Genomic DNA, 22629 nt, shown 5'->3' on the forward strand with positions numbered 1-22629 from the left:
AATGCAAGTCAAAGGCAGCGAAAACGCTGCGATTCTGCAAAATAATTGGTAGTGCTGCAGATTTTTCCACAATGATAATCCACAGCGGAAATTTCTGCAGCATGTGCACAGCACATGCGGATCATCATTGGGGAACATGGCAGACCTTCTACATAGCGTTTAAGCGTTTCTGCTGCAGAATTGCCGCTGCGGAAACGCTTAAAAAACGCATAGTGGGCACACAGCCTGATTACCTCGAAACACGTTGACAAATAAAACCGCATCCTTACTGCATCTGGTCTCTTATCGTATATTGGATCCTTGGCAGCGCTGATTTACATCCACTTCATCTCCAAATTTGTACCTTGAGAGAGAATTGTTCACATTCCCAACACAGCCTCATGACTAGAAGCAAGCAGCTTTCTTTTTCCTGCAGCCACACTTGCAATTAGGTTAGAAAGTGTTTAAATAGTATTTATCTGCAGAATACCACTATTACAGCAGGCAAATACTCTTTCTTTGATTTTTTTTGTTGTTGACAGGTTCCATTTAATGAAGCTGAAGAGTCAAGTAAACCACACGTCATAAAATATTTTACACAGTGAGACAATTAAGACAACTGTAAAGTAAAAAAAAATTAAGCTTTACTTTGAAATAAGACGGAATTATGCAATTCTACAACAAATATATATATATTTTTTTTAAACAAAAGTATTTTACAAAACTGATACCCAAGTAAAATCTCTCCTTTTTATTCTTCTTAGTTCTTTTTCTTCAGATTTTAGAAGTCTAAGAGGATTTGCATCAGAACATGTGTTCAGTATGAGATCAACACTTTTGGAAGCTTCATGGAGATCTTCATCAGAGTCGTCATCGGCTTTCTCACTTTCCATGTCAAAATCTGTGTCGTCTTGCTCTGCACTGTATAAAAAGATAGCAATAATCCGTCACCTTTTGGGAAACTTGTACCAATTTCTTGCTCATGTGAGATGCAAAATATATACAAAAAGTGCAGTTAAAATATACAAAAAGGTATTTTCCTATAAATGACATTCATTGCATAGACATGTAAATATGCCAGAACACAGTTTTTGTATTTCCATTGACAAGAAAATAAAAATACAGTACATTGGGCACTACAGTAGCAAAATGTAGTTTTATTGCATTCATGATGAGCCATTCTCACTGACATACAGTACATTAGATCTAATTGGGTTACATTTCCATTTTTCGTTTTAATCCTGGCAGAAAGGTGGGGCACCAAATTTGTTCACAAATATCTGGCAATGCAGTTTATCACCAATTATGCAAATATGAGGAAACAAGCTATACTAGCAGGCACAGCACATTGGCAGCTATGGTGTCCTCTGTGAGGAGGAAATGGAAGTCATTGTGACCCCGCGACTGATAAATGAGATATGTGAATTACATACATGCTGATATTAATCTATATGCCCAATACTAAAAGAGACAAACTAACCCCTTAATGACCACCAATACATCTTTTTACTGATCTGAGATATAAATGAACAGCATGCCCCAACGAGTGAAAATGCAGAAGCTGTCCACTATAGCCACCACCCGGCTGCATCAGCCATGATTGGTGTTGGCACAGACCATGGCCATTTAACTCCCTAAACACTGCAGTCAACAATGACATCGGCATCTAGATAGTTAACAGAGTCAAACAGAGGAATAGAGGAGCTAAATGGTAGAAAACAGTGAATAATTTATTATATCACAAAGCCTGTATTCAATTACTCTGTTCACCTTAACCAGGTTTCCTAATCCCACCGGTTACATCTCCATGCAGCGGGTATGGTTTTGCGGGCCAATTGGTGCTGTGTTTTTCTGACATCATGCACCTCTGTTCACCTATGCTATGATCCAATTATTTAGGATATGATGTTAAACTTTTTGATATAATAAAATTATTCACTGTTTTCTACCATTTAGCTCGTCTATTCCTCTTTGATTAGGCTTCTGGAGTTGGTATATTGTAGCTGATTCTGGCAGTGTCCAGTCTTTCAGCAAGTTTCTTTGCTTTCTGCTTATACAGGGCCGACTTGTATATAATAGTTACCAGTGTGGGGGCTCCCTATTTAACCACAACTGCACCCCGAGATAGCGACTGTGCGGTCCTGATGGTTGCCATGGCAATCCAAGACCAAGTGCTGGCCCTAGGGTCTGCCAGCTATAGTGGCCTGTACATTTTAGTGGGAATTTTATTTTTTTCATTCCACTTTGAATTAATTCCTGAAAAACACCTGAATAGTTAAACTACCCGACAGCAGTTTTGGATATGTTCAATGGTGCAATTTTTAAAATGGTATCAACTTGTTTTTTTTCCCCAATTTGTAGGTCCCCCAAAGTCACTTTAAAATTGAATAGGTCCGTTACAAAAAGGTTTTGTAAATTTCCTTGAAAAAATGCTGCTAAATTTTTTAATTTTCTTAGATATTAACATAATAAGAGGACATTTTACAAATTTATTACCTATGTTGTGTGGTATGACTATCAGGATTAAAGGCATAAAACATTGCAAGTTTGAAAATTGCTAATTTTTTTACATTTTTGTAAAATTTCTGATATTTTAAAAAATAAAACAAAACATATCGACCTAAATTTATCGGTCATAAAGTACAATGTGTCACGAAAAATACACGTTGAAATATCCCATTGTTCTTGCCACAAAGTGACACTGGTCAGGTTTGAAAGATGTGGCTTGGTCACTACAGGGTTAAACTATAAGACAATACTAAAGCTGGAATTTATAAAATGCTTACCGCTTGTGAAGCTGAGAAATCAGTAATGAATCGACAAATAAGGAACACAAGATGGATGCAGGTGGTAACACGTGAGCTGGAGTGTGAAGAAGCTAAACAAAGAAGAATAATGTAAGTACCTAGGTAACCTGCTACATTTCCATCACACATCAGTCATGGGTCAATATAGTAAATACAATTTATAATAGCCAAACCTCATTCACATGTCCCTGTATAAGCATGTACGTGAAAAAAATGATACTGATCTCAGTGTTTTGGATCAGTATCAGGCTGTCTCCCCTGGATCTGCTCTTTCCACCCATGTGTCATCAGTGTTTTGGATCAGTATCAGTCTGTCACCCATGTATCTGTATTTACACCCATGTGTCATCAGTGTTTTGGATCAGTATCAGTCTGTCACCCATGTATCTGTTTTTACCACCCATGTGTCATCAGTGTTTTGGATCAGTATCAGGTTGTCACCTATGTATCTGTTGTTACACCCATGTGTCATCAGCTTTTTGGATCAGTATCAGTGTCTCTCCCCTGGATCTGTTTTTACCACCCATGTGTCATCAGTGTTTTGGATCAGTGTGTCTCCCCTGAATCTGTTTTTACCACCCATGTGTCATCAGTGTTTTGGATCAGTGTGTCTCCCCTGGATCTGTTTTTACACCCATGTGTCATCAGCTTTTTGGATCAGTATCAGTGTCTCTCCCCTGGATCTGTTTTTACCACCCATGAGTCATCAGTGTTTTGGATCAGTATCAGTGTCTCTCCCCTGGATCTGTTTTTACCACCCATGTGTCATCAGTGTTTTGGATCAGTGTGTCTCCCCGGGATCTGTTTTTACACCCATGTGTCATCAGTGTTTTGGATCAGTATCAGGCCGTCACCTATGTATCTGTTTTTACACCCATGTGTCATAAGTGTTTTGGATCAGTATCAGGCCGTCACCTATGTATCTGTTTTTACACCCATGTGTCATCAGTGTTTTGGATCAGTATCAGGCTGTCACCTATGTATCTGTTTTTACACCCATGTGTCATCAGTGTTTTGGATCAGTGTGTCTCCCCTGGATCTGTTTTTACCACCCATGTGTCATCAGTGTTTTGGATCAGTATCAGGCCGTCACCTATGTATCTGTTTTTACACCCATGTGTCATCAGTGTTTTGGATCAGTATCAGGCCGTCACCTATGTATCTGTTTTTACACCCATGTGTCATAAGTGTTTTGGATCAGTATCAGGCCGTCACCTATGTATCTGTTTTTACACCCATGTGTCATCAGTGTTTTGGATCAGTATCAGGCTGTCACCTATGTATCTGTTTTTACACCCATGTGTCATCAGTGTTTTGGATCAGTATCAGGCTGTCACCTATGTATCTGTTTTTACACCCATGTGTCATCAGTGTTTTGGATCAGTATCAGGCTGTCACCTATGTATCTGTTTTTACACCCATGTGTCATCAGTGTTTTGGATCAGTATCAGGCTGTCACCTATGTATCTGTATTTACATCCATGTGTCATCAGTGTTTTGGATCAGTATCAGGCAGTCACCTATGTATCTGTTTTTACCACCCATGTGTCATCAGTGTTTTGGATCAGTATCAGGCCGTCACCTATGTATCTGTTTTTACCACCCATGTGTCATCAGTGTTTTGGATCAGTATCAGGCCGTCACCTATGTATCTGTTTTTACCACCCATGTGTCATCAGTGTTTTGGATCAGTATCAGGCCGTCACCTATGTATCTGTTTTTACACCCATGTGTCATCAGTGTTTTGGATCAGTATCAGGCTGTCACCTATGTATCTGTTTTTACACCCATGTGTCATCAGTGTTTTGGATCAGTATCAGGCTGTCACCTATGTATCTGTTTTTACACCCATGTGTCATCAGTGTTTTGGATCAGTGTGTCTCCCCTGGATCTGTTTTTACACCCATGTGTCATAAGTGTTTTGGATCAGTATCAGGCTGTCACCTATGTATCTGTTTTTACACCCATGTGTCATCAGTGTTTTGGATCAGTATCAGGCTGTCACCTATGTATCTGTTTTTACACCCATGTGTCATCAGTGTTTTGGATCAGTGTGTCTCCCCTGGATCTGTTTTTACACCCATGTGTCATAAGTGTTTTGGATCAGTATCAGGCTGTCACCTATGTATCTGTTTTTACACCCATGTGTCATCAGTGTTTTGGATCAGCAAGTCTCCCCTGGATCTATTTTTACCACCCACGTGTCATCAGTGTTTTTCACAGAAGGATAAATAAATGACAAATCTTCCCCTTTCCCCTGCAATGTTAAATACAGAAAGCACACGCTGTCACATGTCACACTAATGCCATCCGTGTGCTGTGTGTGTTTTTCAAGGACCCATAGACTTGTTATTGGCCTTTTCATCTGTGATACCGGAAAAAAACGTACAAGTCTCCGTGAGTGATGCATGCACTAATGGTCAATGAAAATTCATGGAAAAGCAAATAGCACCGTAGGTTATAATGCGTACGTGCTGTATCCGTGAAAAAAAGTGATAAAACATGTGCATGTGAATGAGACCCAATATATATTAGGGGTATGATAAAATGAAAGCAATACATACCTCTCTAACAGCAACATTTTCTTGAGTTTTGCAGCCCACCGGAGCAGATTTCTCCAGTTGGAGGTCTACCTTAGACTGCACCTGCTTTTGTTGCCGTTTTTTCTTCAACATGAAGAAAGGTGTAAAAGGTAAACTTTCTTCTGGTGCCAACTGAAAACAAAAAAAAACAATTTGTGTAATATTAAACGTGTTCTTATATTAGCGACCAACGTACCAGTTCTTCATTGAGAAGAATAATGACAAATGAGCAGACTGATAAGCTGCACTAAATAAAAATCATAAAACAATGTCCGAATGACCCTTCTAAGACTTGACTGAATTGTGCCATCTTAGATACTTGACGGCTGAGAAGGCAGGGATTTGGTTTAGGCTAGGTTCAAAACCTCAAAGAGCCATTTACTATTATGAGTCAATTTGGGCACCATCTGGCGGTATTACCCTTTTCAGAAATGCACAAACATGTGGTGTGACATAGTGGCATGTCAGAACTAACAGTATAGCCAGCATCAGTATCACACACAACATGAGGCTTGGACAGAAAAATGCCTAGCACAACAAGCAAGTCCAGCCCCCTGATCTGTGACATAGCCTCCCAGAAGGGGGGCATTCTGGAGCAGCATATCAGTCACAGTGAGCAGCTTTAACCGGTTCACGACATCTGCCGTACATGTACGGAGTGACGATTGCACGGGCTCACCCTGAGTAAAAGTGGGTGTCCAGTGCTACATGAAAGCTGACACCCAGCAGCAACGCCCACAATCTGTGCTCGTTCTGATCGCAGGCGTTTAACCTCTCTGATGTCAATTATGACGGCGACATCAATCGGCATAACAGAGGGAGGGAGCTCTGATCGGCACAACGCGATTTAGATCGTGTTGTGCCGATTGCCTCAATGGTGACCCCAGGCCAAAAGATGGCCGAGGGGTGACTGTGGCCTGAAAGCTATAAAGCAATGCAGAGCTTTAGATCAGCAATCAGGGCAGGGAATGTTGATAGTGGGAGCAGGTAAAAAAAAAAGTAACTTTTTTAAATCGTAAAAAAAATAAATAAATATAGTATGTATGTATGTATGTATATACACACATACACAGCTCAAAAAAATAAAGGGAACACTTCAACAACAGAATATAACTCCCAAGTAAATCAAACTTCTGTGAAATCAAACTGTCCACTTAGGAAGCAACGCTGATTGACAATCAATTTCACATGCTGTTGTGCAAATGGAATAGACAATAGATGGAAATTATTGGCAATTATCAAGACACCCTCAATAAAGGAGTGGTTCTGCAGGTGGGGACCACAGACCACATCTCAGTACCAATGCTTTCTGGCTGATGTTTTGGTCACTTTTGAATGTTGGTTGTGCTTTCACATTCGTGGTAGCATGAGACGGACTCTACAACCCACAGAAGTTGCTCAGGTAGTGCATCTCATCCAGGATGGCACATCAATGCAAGCTGTGCCAAGAAGGTTTGCTGTGTCTGTCAGCGTAGTGTCCAGAGGCTGGAGGCACTACCAGGAGACAGGCCAGTACTCCAGGAGATGTGGAGGGGGCCGTAGGAGGGCAACAACTCAGCAGCAGGACCGCTACCTCCGCCTTTGTCCAAGGAGGAACAGGAGGAGCACTGCCAGAGCCCTGCAAAATGACCTCTAGCAGGCCACAAATGTGCATGTGTCTGCACAAACGATTAGAAACCGACTCCATGAGGGTGGTATGAGGGCCCGACATCCACAGATGGGGGTTGTGCTCACAGCCCAACACCGTGCAGGACGCTTGGCATTTGCTAAAGAACACCAGGATTAGCAAAGTCGCCACTGTTGCCCTGTGCTCTTCACAGATGAAAGCAGGTTCACACTGAGCACATGTGACAGACGTTACAGAGTCTGGAGACGCCGTGGAGAGCGAACTGCCGCCTGCAACATCCTTCAGCATGACCGGTTTGGCAGTGGGTCAGTAATGGTGTGGGGTGGCATTTCTTTGGAGGGCCGAACAGCCCTCCATGTGCTCGCCAGAGGTAGCCTGACTGCCATTAGGTACCGAGATGAGATCCTCAGACCCCTTGTGAGACCATATGCTGGTGTGGTTGGCCCTGAGTTCCTCCTAATGCAGGAAAATGCCAGACCTCATGTGGCTGGAGTGTGTCAGCAGTTCCTGCGAGATGAAGGCAGAACCAGAATCCAATTGAGCACATCTGGGACATCATGTCTCGCTCCATCCACCAACGACACGTTGCACCACAGACTGTCCAGGAGTTGGCGGATGTTTTAGACCTGAATCCGATTCAGCACATCTGGGACATCATGTCTCGCTTCATCCACCAACGTCACGTTACACCACAGACTGTCCAGGAGTTGGTGGATGCTTTAGTCCAGGTCTGGGAGGAGATCCCACAGGAGACCATCCACAACCTCATCAGGAACATGCCCAGGCGTTGTAGGGAGGTCATACAGGCACATGGAGGACACACACAATACTGAGCCTCATTTTGACTTGTTTTAAGGACATTACATCAAAGTTGGATCAGCCTGTAGTATGTTTTTCCACTTTAATTTTGGGGGCGACTCCAAATCCAGGCCTCCATTCGTTAATAAATTTGATTTCCATTGATGATTTTGTTGTCAGCACATTCAACTTTGTACAGAACAAAGTATTCAATGAGAATATTTCATTCATTCAGATCTAGGATGTGTTATTTGAGTGTTCCCTTTATTTTTTTGTGCAGTACGTATGTATGTATATACGTGCGTGTATGTGGGAAAAGTTTTTATTATGTATTATGTGGGAAAAGTTTCAGTATACCTTGCTTTTAATCAATGTTTTTATGCAGAAGAGTCTAGTGGGCTGTCCTGTACAGCGACTCAAAGTCTTACCCGTCTGACTGTGCGTGCTAAGACAGCGGTCAAGACATGCAGACACCAAGGTTTTCAGTGAATAAAACACAAGTTCTAACAAATTTTTCCAATACAATAATGGATATCATTCCGCTCAGCTTCTCCTTGCCTTCTCTATGCCAAGATGTCCACATAGACTGCGTGTACAAGGAGACTTTTTAAAAAAAAAAAACAAACTAAAAAAGGGTGAACACATACCTGCTTGCCTAAAGGTATTAACTTCTTCTCTGGAGATTTTGTGCTAAATGTCATCAGATCCTGAAAGAATGAAGACCATTATGTTTATAGACAAGAGCACATTTTGTTCCCCTAAAACAAATTATTCAAATAGTAAAGGCCAGATACATCAAAACCGGAGTTGTTCATGCCAGTCTTGATGAGGGGATGGACTGGAGTGCAAGGTGCAAAGGACGTAGGACATTGTCCGATGTGGAAAAGCACGTAATCCGCATGACTGTTTTGTGAAAGCCAAATACCAGGATGTATCAAAAACAAAGAAGTTTATTTTCAACAGGACATACGGTAAAGATAAAAACGCAATAAAAATGCACTCAAAAGTGCAATGAACAATTGCAAGTAATTACCTAGTAGATGCAGAAATGCTGCAGAAAATCTGTAACATCAAAAGCTCTTCTGTTAGATATAGGATTCCCTTTCTGAATAGGTGATCTTGCCATTTATAATTGATGGAAATTTCGCTTTATTCAAAATATCAAAAACTGACCAAATACTTATTGTGGGAACATAGCCTTATTACCCCAAAGAATGAATGCAAAAAGGATGTATGTTATGATAGAGGTAACAAAAATATTAATAAAAAAAGTAAAGAAGAACAATGACTAAGGCTGAAATTTGATCTCTACGTCAAACAGCTCACACAGAGAAATTAAAGATATACTGAACAAAAATTTTAGTACATTTCAAAATGATCTGTTCCTAAAAAACATACCGATAATTAACAAAAACATAAATCACTTAAGACTGGCTTACTCTCTAAAAACCATACTTGCAGTAGAAAAAATACAAAACAGCCCTTCCTGGTGTGCTGATGGGAAAATGAAGAAGCAGAGGTACAGGTTACCACTCCAGTCAGGCACTTCTGCAGCAGGCTCAATACTAAAAACTACGTCAGGATTCCATAATGGCGCTCTGCGGCACTTTTGTTGCCAAATCCTAGAACCCGAACTCCCTCCAGGGGAGCAACAATGAAAAAACAGAAGGGACAATCCCAGGGGGAACTGTAGCGGCTCACAGAGGAAACACTGGGTGGCACTAGTGAGCGCTGCAATTAAAGCGAACCGGTCACCGGGTTTTTACCATATGAGGAAAGACCAGCACATTTGAGCCCTGATACAGAATTCTGTACAATGCTGAACATTCGCCCCCAACCAGGCCTGCAAGACAAGAAAAAGACAAAACCGAAAAATCCAGCTCACAGATAAAGTCCAAAAAAGTGCATTTTATTTTCCAAGGTACATGAAGCAAGATTAAAATTGTGTACTCACAAAGAGAATGCAGGCATCTTTTAATCTTTGCTTCATGTACCTTGGAAAATAAAATGCACTTTTTTGGACTTTATCTGTGAGCTGGATTTTTCGGTTTTCTCTATTGGATGTTGCGCCCTGCCCAGGTGCTATCCGTGCTCCATAAGTGTGGGACTGCAGGTGGTGAGCTGGATGTACTTCTGTGACAAGAAAAAGACGTTTTATTATACTTACCTGCGGGGCAGTCCGGTCCGATGCCTCCCTTCTTCGTGTGGATGACACGTCCCTACGTCATTCACACAGTCACCACGCTACTGTGCAGACGTACTTCTCTACCCTGACTAGGGCAGAGTAAAGAACTGCAGTGCGTATGTGCCAGGGCTCTTTGTCCTTTTCCTGCGCATGCGCATTGCAGTACTTTACTCTGCCTTCTTCAGGTTAGAGAAGTACGTCTGCGCAGGATGAAGATGCCGGGGACACTGTGTGGATGACGTAGGGTGCATCATCCACATGAAGCAAGGAGGAGGACGGCATCGTAAGAAGGGAGGCGCTGGACCAAGACCAGTGACGCCCCTCGGACCAGACCGTCCCCAGGTGAGTATAATAAAACGTCTTTCTTGCCTTGCAGGCCGGGTTCGGGGCATATATACAGCATTTATAGGATGATAGAAACTCGTTGCTCTTGTGCCAATAAATGTCCATGTGCCAATTCATATTGCTCATCTGGTGGATTGCGTTTCCTATGCTATTCAGTTCAGCATGCAGCACTCACTTGCGCCACCTTGTGTTTCCTCTTTGAGCCGCTACAGTTACCCACGGGACTGTCTGGGAACTTCAGATGCAGCATCTGTTTAGTCATTAATCATAATACAACTACAATTCAATACAACAGGGAATGCTTGAAGATTCACCAACACTCTACAGGCCTAACGCCATTTGTAATTTACACAATGGTTTTTTAAGCATGAAAAATGAGTACACGACCCAAGAATATGGGCTCAGAACCGCAGTTTCACTTGGAATTTGTTTTCCAGTAGATTGTTTGGGGGGAAAAATTGTGTCAGTCAAAACAATCACCCGTCCCATAAAAAAATAAACCCCTCACGTGACTATGAATGGAAAAACAAACGTTATAGATCGTGGCAGAAAAAAACAAAATGAAAATTGGTTGCAGCAGGAAAGGGTTAAATCCCTTGTTGTATTAGCACCGTCATGGTTTTACACCTGATTGTGGTCTTGGTTCAGGACCGAAAACCAATTACGGCTCCATAAAGTAAAGTGTCTGATTTTCAATTGTTTATCTGACTTCCACAAAGTGCAAATTTCCTTTATTATTGGACAGTTTGAGCAAAGGAAAAAGACAGCAGTCATCCAAAAGTATTCTTATGCTATGCTTATGTACAATCGTGAGCAATCAAGACAACCTTGCCTAGGAGGGAAGCCTTTGTTTTTCTTTATGTATAGTCACAAACATGTCATAAAAATTGATCAAAATGTCCTAAAAACCCAAAAGGGAAAATACAGCTTGTAGTTATTTTATTACACAAAACTGTGTTTATAAACCATAAAAATTGGTGCTGGCGTTATTCTAATGACTTGGAAAATGACATTGAATAATGAAGAGATAAAAAAGGCCCAGATTTGAGGTTTTCTTTGTTCATTTCACCTCCCAAAAAAATGTAATAAAAAGTAATCACAGAGCTTTATGTACCCCAATATGGTACCAATGAAAACTTGCAGCAACGGAAAAACTAAAAATTTGTTCCAGCTTCTTAGATTGCAAAAAAATACTTTATTGGATAAAAAGGATTTCCATGGGGATAGGGGGCATAGCTACGCGTTTCAAACGCAGTCCTGCGTTCTTTATCAAAGCTATGTACAATGTGAATTCAATTGCTTATATACACTGCCACCAATACACATTAAGTGATGTGATCACATGTGAATAATTGATTAGAAATACCCACCATTAAAAACAGAACAAATATGCAGGTAAAATTAAAAAACATTATGCATGTGAACAAGAAAAGTGCAGCATTAGTAATAGAACATTAATTCACGTTGCATATTTAAACCCTCCAGATGACATGTATCAAGATTCAGCATCCAAAAAGCTTCTCTGTTTTGCAAGCTTTTTCTTGTGTTTCCACCTCTAGGACTGGATGTAGTTTTCTCAATCCCAATGACTCGCAACGGTGAGGTATTCCTATTATGCACTTGTATGAAATGTATAGAGGCATAAGAGATGTTACAGTTAGTATACACTGTGTGCAGAATTATTAGGCAAGTTGTATTTTAGAGGATTTTTTTTATTATTGATCAACAACTATGTTCTCAATGAACCCAAAAGACTCAAATATCCAAGCTTAATATTTTTGGGAGTGTTTTTTTTTTTTAGATTATGGCTATCTTAGGAGGATATCTGTTTGTACAGGTAACTATTACTGTGCAGAATTATTAGGCAACTTAATAAAAACCAAATACAATCCCATCTCACTTCGTTATTTTCACCAGTGCACAAAATTTAGAAATAAACTTTTCTGACATACAAAAACAAAAAAATTAGTGATCAATATAGCCACCTTTCTTTATGATGACACTCAACAGCCTTCCATCCATAGATTCTGTCAGTTGCTTGATCTGTTTTCGATCAACATTGCATGCAGCAGCCACCACAGCCTCCCAGACACTGTTCCGAGAGGTGTACTGTTTTCCCTCCCTGTAGATCTCACATTTTATGATGGAACACAGGTTCTCTATGGGGTTCACATCAGGTGGACAAGGGGGCCATGTCATTATTTTTTCTTCTTTTAGACCTTCACTGGCCAGCCATGCTGTGGAGTAGTTGGATGCATGTGATGGAGCATTGTCCTGCATGAAAATCATGTTTTTCTTGAACGATACCGACTTCTTCCTGTACCACTGCTTGAAGAAGTTGTCTTCTAGAAACTGGCAGTAGGTCTGGGAGTTGAGCTTCACTCCATCCTCAACCCGAAAAGGTCCCACAAGTTCATCTTTGATGATACCAGCCCATACCAGTACCCCACCTTCACCTTCTTGGTGTCTGCTTCGGAGTGGAGCTCTCTGCCCTTTACTGATCCAGCCTCTGGCCCATCAAGAGTCACTCTCATTTCATCAGTCCATAAAACCTTTGAAAAATCAGTCTTAAGATATTTCTTGGCCCATTCTTGACGTTTTATCTTATGTTTCTTGTTCAAAGGTGGTCATTTTTCAGCCTTCCTTACCTTGGCCATGTCCCTGAGTATCGCACACCTTGTGCTTTTTGATACTCCACTAACGTTGCAGCTCTGAAATATGGCAAAACTGGTGGCGAATGGCATCTTTGCAGCTTCACGCTTGATTTTCCTCAATTCATGGGCAGTTATTTTGCGCCTTTTTTGGCCAACACGCTTCTTGCGACCCTGTTGGCCATTTGCCATGAAATGCTTGATTGCTCGGTGATCATGCTTCAAAAGTTTGGAAATTTCAAGACTGCTGCATCCCTCTGCAAGACATCTCACAATTTTGGACTTTTCAGTGCCCGTCAAATCTCTCTTCTGACCCATTTTGCCAAAGGAAAGGAAGTTGTCTAATAATTATGCACACCTTATATAGGGTGTTGATGTCATTAGTCAACACCCCTCCTCATTACAGAGATGCACATCACCAGATTTACTTAATTGGTAGTTGGCTCTCAAGCCTATGCAGCTTGGAGTAGGACAACATGTATAAGAAGTATCGTGATCAAAATACTCATTTGCCTAATAATTCTGCACACAGTGTATGATAGACTATATATGTCTGACACATGCTCTGAGATGCGTTTTTTTAGTTTGTGTATGGTGCATCCCACACACAATTTATTGCAAATAGTACATTTTATAATATATACCACATGATCACTGTTGCAATTAATATAGGAATTAGACTGTGTGCCCACGATGGGTATTTCATGCGTTTTTGGTGCGGAAATTTCCGCAGCGTAAATGCATGATAAACGCATGGTAAGCCTTCTGCCATGGTCCCCTATGCAATTCCGCACTTTCAATGCCCATGCTGCGGATTTTTCCGCAGCGTTTATGCTGCGCTCAAAAATCCGCAGCATGTCCATTAATTTTGCGGAAGCGCTGCGTTTTCGCCGCCATTGACTTGCATTAGAACACGCCAATACCGCAAGACTGCATTTGTACTTGCGTTATTGGCGCGTTCTAATGTGCGGATGAGATGAGACTCTCCTCCACACCCAGGTACCATTAAAAAGCTGTAAAAACAAGAATAAAATAAAAAATAAGATATATTCACCTTCCGACGGCCCCCGGTCTCCTTCCCTCTGCTTGCGTGCAAGACTGAAGGACCTGAGGTGACGTCACAGTCATGTGACCGCAGGCCCTTCAGCGCAGTGTCTCAAGATATCCCGGCAGCCAGGAACGAGCCAGGAACGAACACGGAAGCACACGCCGGGCCATCGGAGGGTAAGTATAGCTTTATTTTATTTTTAAACATTCTTATGGTCACACTATATAAATCCATGCCGGTTGCATGGATTTATATAGTGTGACCTAGTTGTCAAGCACTTTCCAAGTGATGCTAAAATTGCCTGGAAAGCGCTTGTCAATCCGCATGCCGAAACGCATGTGGAAACGCATGTGAATCCGCATGTATTCCGCAGGAAAAACGCATGCGGATTGTACATGCGTTTTTTCTGCCAGGGAGATGCAGAAATGATGCAGAAATTTTCTGCTTCATTTCTGCATCATGGGCACATAGCCTGAATATGATATGATCGTGTTTTGTCAGAATTATTAAAAACATTTGTTATTATAACAAACTGACACAGGTTGCACCTACTTTGTCCACATTTGTAAAAGCCTTTACAATTCAACCAAGTATGTCTTTTGTTTTGGGTTGGGTGCACTGGGAGACAATATATTTCCCAATATTTGGGCTCTTTTGGCAACTACACGAATGCCTGGAGTAAGGATTTTGAATAAAATTGCATCATCTTGTAATATAGGCAAAGGATTATATTTTTAATACTGTAAAATTGAGGACTATATTGTAAAGAAAGTTTCACCTGATTATTAGTGGGACTGACATTTTTAGATTTAGACATTAATTCAGACCTGTTTTTATTCCCCACTATATGGGAGGCTCTATCCAAAACCCTTGGTCGATAACCTCTGTGTATTAGTTTTTTTCTACATGCTGAAATTTCTTTGTCAAGTTTGACAGGATCGTTACAAGTTCTTTTTATTCTTGTGTATTCTCCTACTGGGATGGCTTTAATTGTATGTAGCCGGTGTCCACTGGCCGCATGCAAAATTGTGTTTCCTGACATTAATTTGCAGAAGGTGGAAGTGGAGATGTTGCATTCATTCCCTTCTAGTTCTAAATCAAGAAAGGAAATACTTCTTGGCTGTACTGTATATGTAAATGACAGGTTATAGGTGTTATTATTCAGATATTCAATAAATACCGGAATGTCAGATACTCTCCCTCTCCATATTATAAGTTGATCATCAATATATCTACCATAACATTGTATGGAGTCGGATAATGGATTGGTGGCAGAATATAAATAGTTGGATTCCCAGTACGACATAACCAGATTATCCAATGCAGGGGAGTATCTAGCTCCCATGGATACACCCCTACATTGGAGTACTAATGCCGCACTTTTCTTGTTCACATGCATAATATTTTTTAATTTTACCTGCATATTTGTATATTTGGGCTGTTTTTAATGGTGGGTGTTTCTAATCAATTATTCACATGTGATCACATCACTTAATGTGTATTGGTGGACTGTGTATATAAGCAATTGAATTCACATTGTACATAGCTTTGATAAAGAACGCAAGACTGCGTTTTAAAAGCGTAGCTATGTCCCCTATCCCCATAGAAATGCTTTTTATCCAATAAAGTATTTTTTTGCAATCTAAGAAGCTGGAACAAATTTTTAGTTTTTCCATTGCTGCAAGTATTCTGCTGGGTTCCGTGCTTCAGGACCCCAAGGAGTGTGAGTGAGCGTTTTTTTCCCTGTTTACCAACGAAAACTACATCTTGTCGCACCAAAAATAAGTCTTCAATGCTGTGTTATAAGGCTCTCAGAAAATGGCACCACAAAAAGAATTTAAGTGTATTTATTATGCAAAAGATCCTAGTTACTTACCGGTAACGGGATTTTACAGAGCCCATGACAGCACCACCTGAGAGAGGGTATCCGCCCACCAAGGACAGGAACCTACTGAATAAAAAGGCGGTACCTCTCCTCCGCATCAGTTTTTTGTTTCAGAGCATGAGAGGGCCTCCGAAGACAGGTTAATACATAACCACCACCTCAACATATGTACTAAACACCTTAAAAAAAGTGCACACCACAGTGATAAAGGGGAGGGAATTAATAGGGTGCTGTCATGGGCTCTGTAAAATCCCGTTACCGGTAAGTAACTAGGATCTTTTCCCCTTCTCCCATGACAGCACCACCTGAGAGATTTATAGAGATTAAATACCAGAGGGAGGGATCACCGCTTGCAACACCCTTCTACCAAAGGACAGATCAGTAGAAGAGGAAAGGTCAAGACGGTAATGTTTGTAAAATGTAGCAGGGGATGACCAAGTTGCCGCCTTACATATAATGTCGATGGGCACATCCACCTTCTCAGCCCAGGAAGCAGCTACCGCTCTGGTGGAATGGGCCTTCAGGTTCTCAGGAACCGGCAGATTGCTAGAAGAGTAGGCTAAGGTAATAGTATCCCTGACCCATCTAGCTATGGTCCCCCTTGTAACCTTAAGTCCTTTCCTAGCCCCCTGAAAGGATATAAATAAAGCGTCACTCTTTCTCCAGGCGTTTGTCACTTCCAAATACTGGACTAACACCCTCCTAACATCTAAGGTGTGAAGCTTATATTCCTCAGAATCCCTAGGATTAGGATAGAAGGAAGGGAGAGTGATTACTTGCGTCCTATGGAACTTGGAGGCTACCTTTGGAAGATAGGCCGGGTCTGGTCTTAAGATTACTCTATCCATACATATTTGAGTGAATGGATGGTTAATGGATAGTGCGTGTAAGTCACTGACTCTACGAGCTGATGTCAGGGCCACCAATAGCGCAGTCTTTAAAGTTAAGATTTTTTCTGAAACCTTCTCTAAGGGCTCGAAGGGAGGTTTGGTTAATGCTTCCAGAACTACATTAAGGTCCCAAGGAGGCATTCTTGGAACAGGAATAGGTCTGGATCTATGACAGGCTTTAATAAATCTAATGATCCATCTATTTGCTGCCAAGTCATAATTATACAGTGCCCCCAGAGCAGATACCTGTACCTTAAGAGTACTGGTAGCTAGTCCCATGTTTAACCCCTTCTGGAGGAATTCTAGTATGGCCTCAATAGGAACCCTCCCTTTGGCAGACTGACCCGAGGTAGACAAGAACTTAGCCCAGGTTCTACCATAGATTCTAGTTGTTATCGGCTTTCTACTTGCTAGAAGGGTAGTAACAAGATCTGGAGAAAACCCCCTTTGCGTCAATAGCGACCTCTCAAAATCCAAGCCGTCAAATGCAGGCCAGCTCTTTGGGGATGACAGACTGGGCCCTGCCTGAGGAGATCCGGGATGTCCGGAAGAACCCATGGATCTGCTTGGGACATTCTCTTCATCCAAGTGAACCATGGTCTCTTGGGCCAGAACGGGGCGATCAATATAACCCTCGCCCGTTCCTCTCGGATCTTCCTCAGGATAGTAGGGATCAGTACTAAAGGGGGAAAGGCATAAGCTAGAGTGAAATCCCACTGAATCTGCAGCGCGTCCACCGCAAACGCCCCCTCTTTTGGATTCAGGGAGCAAAAGGTTTCGTTCTTCCGATTGTGTCTGTTTGCAAACAGATCTATCTGGGGCTGTCCCCACCGATCCACAATCTGCTGAAAAACGGCTGGATTCAACTCCCACTCTCCTTGTTTCAAGATGTGACGACTCAAGAAATCGGCCTTTATGTTCTCTTCCCCTTTTATATGCAGTGCCGAGAGCGTAACCAGCCGACTCTCGGCAAACCTGAAGATCTGATCCGCTATTAACATCAGAGGGAGAGACCTGGTACCCCCCTGATGATTGATGTAGGCGACTGTTGATCTGTTGTCTGACATTATCCTGACGTGAGGACCCTGAACAACAGAACTGAATTCTTTTAGCGCGTTTCTGGCTGCCAACAGCTCTTTCATGTTGGAAGAGAGGCTTGTCTCGCTGTCCGACCAGAGGCCTTGTACAGAACGATCCCTTAGGTGAGCTCCCCAACCTTCCGCACTTGCGTCTGTTGTAATTGTATCCGACACCTGGAAGGTCCAAGGAACCCCCAAAGATAGGTTGACCGGAGATGTCCACCAGTCCAGGGAGTTGATCACAACATCTGGAAGAGATATTTTCCCATTCAGGCGACCTTTGAGCCGCCTGTCCGCTGCCAGAATCTCCTGTTGAAGACATCTGGAATGGTGCTGGGCCCACTGAACCGCCGGAATGCAAACCGTCATTGTACCCAACAGAGACATTGCACTCCTCAGGGTGATGGTCGGATTGCTGACAATCTGAGATGTTAGGGATCTGATCTTCAGTTTCTTTTCCTCTGGCAGAAGACAGGTTTGGTTTTCCGAGTCCAGAATGAGACCCAGGAAAGACTGAACCCTCTTTGGTTCCAGCCTTGACTTCTCCAGATTTAACAGCCAACCTAGGCGTCTTAGACTGGCCATGACGTCCGCCAGGGCTAGAGCACAGAGTTGACTTGATCTGCCCACTACTAAGAAATCGTCCAGATAAGGGATGACTAAAATATCTCTTTCCCTCAAGTGCGCTGTGACCTCCAGAATGATTTTTGTGAAGACTCTCGGCGCCATGGAAATGCCAAAGGGAAGAGCTGCGAACTGAAAATGCCTTACGTGCCTGCCGAATTGTACAGCTACTCTTAGAAACTGTTGATGATCTGGCAAAATCGGGACGTGGTAGTAGGCGTCCTTCAGATCGAGGACGCACATAAAACAGTCCGGAAATAACATCTTTATGGCTGATTTTATTGTTTCCATCTTGAAAGGCCTGTAGATTAAATGGTCGTTCAGTCTCTAAGTTCGCAATGGTCCTGAAGGAGCCGTCCGGCTTCTTTATTAGGAAGAGGGTCGAATAGAATCCTCTTCCTTGCTCGGGTGCAGGTGTTTCCACCAGAACTCCTTTCCTGAGCAGAGAGAGAACTTCCTGCTGTAAGGCTATCTGTTCCACTAAACCTCTGGGGGCTGATATTTTGACAGTGTTCTTGGGCCTGCTCTTGAACTCTAGTGTGAGCCCCCTCCTGATTATCCCTAAGATCCAAGAATTGGATGAAATTTTCTTCCAGGCAGGCAGGAAGTGGGACAATCTTCCTCCCACCTGGGGGGAACTGTCACTTAGGGGCTTTCTTATTCTCGGAGGAGGGACCCCCAAACATGAAGCCTCTGCTATACGGCTTTCGGTCTTTCCAGCTACCTTGGTCTCTGGGAGCTTTACTGCGGCTGTATTTTCTCTTCCGAAAGGAACTGTTAAATCGGGAACCAGACACCATGGGAAATCCATGTTTTTTGTCTGCGGCTTTATCTAGGATGTCATCTAGACCTTTGCCGAACAAGAAGTCCCCCTCACAAGGGATTGAGCACAGTTTAGACTTTGACTGCACATCTCCTGGCCAGCTCTTGAGCCATAGCGCCCTACGGGCTGCATTAGAGAGGTTTGCAGACCGGGCAGCCAGCCTAACTGAATCTGCCGATGCATCTGCCAGGAATGCAGCCGCTCCCTGCATAAGAGGAAGGTCTGATAGAATTTTCTCCCTGGACACATTCCCCCTGATCTGGTCTTCCAATTGTTGAAGCCAGATCATCATAGATCTAGCAGTGCAGGTCGCTGCTACTGCCGGTTTAAGGGCCCCTACTGACGACTCCCAGGTTTGCTTAAGGAAGGACTCCGCTTTTTTATCCAGCGGGTCTTTTAAGGCTCCTAAATCCTCAAAGGGCAGAGTGGATTTTTTTGAAGATTTTGAAATGGCCACGTCAATCTTAGGGGTTTTGTCCCATTTAGCCGCATCCTCATCCTCAAAGGGGTACCTCCGCTTGGAGGATGACGGCAGCTGACCCTCCCTCTCCGGTTTCTTCCATTCCCTTTCTATCAGAGATTTAATCCTGTCATTGACCGGGAATGAGCGTCTCCTCCTTTGGTCTAAGCCCCCGAACATAACATCCTGGACTGTTCTGGGCACTTTGGTATCGGTAATACCCATAGTCCCTCTGACGGCTTTAACTAGTCTCTCAGTATTATCAACCGAAAAACAACGTCTGCCCCCCCCATTATCATCCGAAGACTCCGATGACTATGAGGAGTGATTAGAGGAGGAAGGCAGTTCTCTCGTAAAACGGGACTCCACTGATTCCTCTGATTCTGAAGAAACTAGTTTTCGCTTCTTCTTTTTGAGTGAGGTTAAGCCTCTTAAAGACTCTCTGACCTCTGTCTGGATTAGATCCTTTAATTCTAAAGAAAACCTGGGGGACTCCTCTGCAATGGTTTTCTGAATACAGTCTGAGCATAGGTTTTTGGCATAGGAGGTGGGAAGACCGATTTTGCATAAAGCACACTCCCTGTTTTTATTTTTAGCACTACACTTCTTCGCCTCCTGCCCCAAGAAATAAAAGGAGAAGAAGGAGGAAAAGAGAGAGAGAGAGAAGAGCACATTATTCAAGGTGAGACTTTCACGAAGATCACTCACCACACTGCCGTTCAGACTAGGGTACCGGAGGCGGTGGTTGCCGTTCACATGAGGGCTCCCATCTGGCGGAGGTGGACTGACGAAGTCTTTTCTGACCAGTCTTGCCGGAACTCGTACGCCCCTCACTGCTGTGACTTTGTCGATGGGAAGATTCCCGTTCCATTTGTTTGAGCTGCTTGCGCTGCTTTGATGGCTGTGGCTGCTGCTGTACTTCCTGTGGCGGTGACAGCTGCTGCCCAGGTGACTGCGGTTCCTCATTCATCATGGCGGGGATGCAGACACCGCCATCCTGATTGCTCCCCATCCTTAAAAGCAGTAGGGCTCCACCTCCTTTAGGCTCCTCCCCTTCCGGCAGCGTGCTCATCTCTCTTTTTCCTTTTTTTTTTTTTTTTTTTTTTTTTTAATTTTAGCCAGCTGGCGCGCTACCCGCAGATCCACCTGCCTCTGCGCGTGCGCAGCCCAGCGGCACCCGGCGCGCTTGCAGCGGGATGACAGCTTCCCACCCGCGCATGCGCAGACCCGGTTTCCGGCGCACTCCGTGATAGGGCGCGTCAGCACCCCGCGCGTGCGCAGCCCGGACTTCCGGCGCGCTCCGTCAGAGGGTGCGACGCGACCCCCACGTGCGCAGCCCGGAAGACCTGCCGGCCGGCGCGCTCAGTTCATCTTTGCGAGGCGCAGACCCGGCCGCAGGCCCCGGCGCACGCGGGGAGGCATCCGAAGGAAAACAGCACCTCCTCCCCACACGCAGACCCGGGCAGCAGCCAGACGGGCTGGGAACAGGGACCATCTGCTGCTTCCACGGCCTCCAGGCCGCACCGTCCATAATCCAGGTACGTGAGGTACCACCTGGTGAGGCTCCCATCAGGGACAGGAACCAAAAACTGATGCGGAGGAGAGGTACCGCCTTTTTATTCAGTAGGTTCCTGTCCTTGGTGGGCAGATACCCTCTCTCAGGTGGTGCTGTCATGGGAGAAGGGGAAAAGTAATAAGGCTTAAAGCTATATTGATGTGATATCACTTAAAGAGAACCTGTCATCAGGTCAAACATAGCCAGGTTTTGCTCTAATTTTTGTTCCCACAGCTCTCCCGATTTTTCCGTACATAGTTTTTTTTGTTTTACAAACCCACAAAACAGTTTGAGATATGGACCTTTTACTGAAGTGCTGATTTTTGTGTCCACAGGGTAATAATGCAGAGCAGCCTAAATACACCCTCCTGTCCACAAGAGAAAGCTGGAAGCCATGCCCGCTAGTAGAGACAAAAAAAATATAGCACTTAATGAAAAGGCCCATATCACTCGAACTGTACGGCAGATTTTCATAAAAATATGGAATCCTCAGCAGTAGCGAAAATATGAGCGCAAAACCTGGCAGCAGGTCCTCCTCAATCATAATGGAATAGACAAACATTCATTTTGTAGACTTTCAGAAAGTGAAGAAACAGAAAACTAAACTTGGCTGCACTTTTGTTTTTGTTACCTGCTTTTCTGTGAGGAAGTATAGCTGAGATTTACTTAACCACTTTTGGCTATTTGAATGGAAAACTTCAGGTAGATCTCTTGGCACAAACACGGCCCATTGAACACCACCCTGACAGATATCGGCCTGTACATATAGGGGCGTGGGGTCCGCAGGGTTGAACATAAACACTGAAAAAAAATGTATAGAATTAAGCAAAAAAAAAAAAAAAGATTATGTTTTTAAAGCCATCAAAGTTGACACAAGCCAAAATCAATATTAAAAAGGTGTCCTCTAAGACAACAGGATAAATATGGGTCTATAGAAAATGGATGCGAGCACACCACAAAATGCTGAGTACAACAATCTGCTCCCACGTTTCTATGCACATGTTTATTGTCTTTGTATTGATAATGTGATAAATAATATAGGTGTAATTACCTTAGGAAAATATTGCAGCATCTAATTTTTGTACCATTGATTAAATTATACCAACAAGGTCTAGAACAAACAGTGTGTGTGTGTGTGTGTGTGTGTGTGTGTGTGTGTGTGTGTGTGTGTGGGGGGGGGGGGGTTATATGGGAATTTGTGTTAATGTTTATGATGTATTTGGAAAAATTCAATAAAAATCTTATCTGATTTAAAAAAAAAAAAAAAAAAAAAAAAAAAAAAGAAGGTGCT

At 43.0% G+C, this 22629-nt stretch overlaps 1 protein-coding gene across 1 annotated transcript in view; it reads right to left on the reverse strand.

The window, feature by feature from the left end:
* Positions 1-601: 601 nt before the first annotated feature.
* WDR75 (WD repeat domain 75) overlaps positions 602-22629 on the reverse strand; it is a 94552-nt gene continuing 72524 nt past the window's right edge. The window contains exons 17-21 of the mRNA XM_073647837.1: positions 21970-22139; positions 8441-8500; positions 5351-5500; positions 2766-2857; positions 602-900 (exon numbers count right to left, since the gene is read on the reverse strand). Coding sequence (XP_073503938.1) covers positions 696-900; positions 2766-2857; positions 5351-5500; positions 8441-8500; positions 21970-22139 — 677 coding nt within the window. The 3' untranslated portion in view covers positions 602-695. The remainder of the gene's footprint in view (positions 901-2765; positions 2858-5350; positions 5501-8440; positions 8501-21969; positions 22140-22629) is intronic.

This window comes from Phyllobates terribilis, unplaced genomic scaffold (genome assembly GCF_046119375.1).
Source record: "Phyllobates terribilis strain yellow unplaced genomic scaffold, ASM4611937v1 Scaffold_9__5_contigs__length_417890890, whole genome shotgun sequence".
Taxonomy (NCBI): Eukaryota; Metazoa; Chordata; class Amphibia; order Anura; family Dendrobatidae; genus Phyllobates; species Phyllobates terribilis.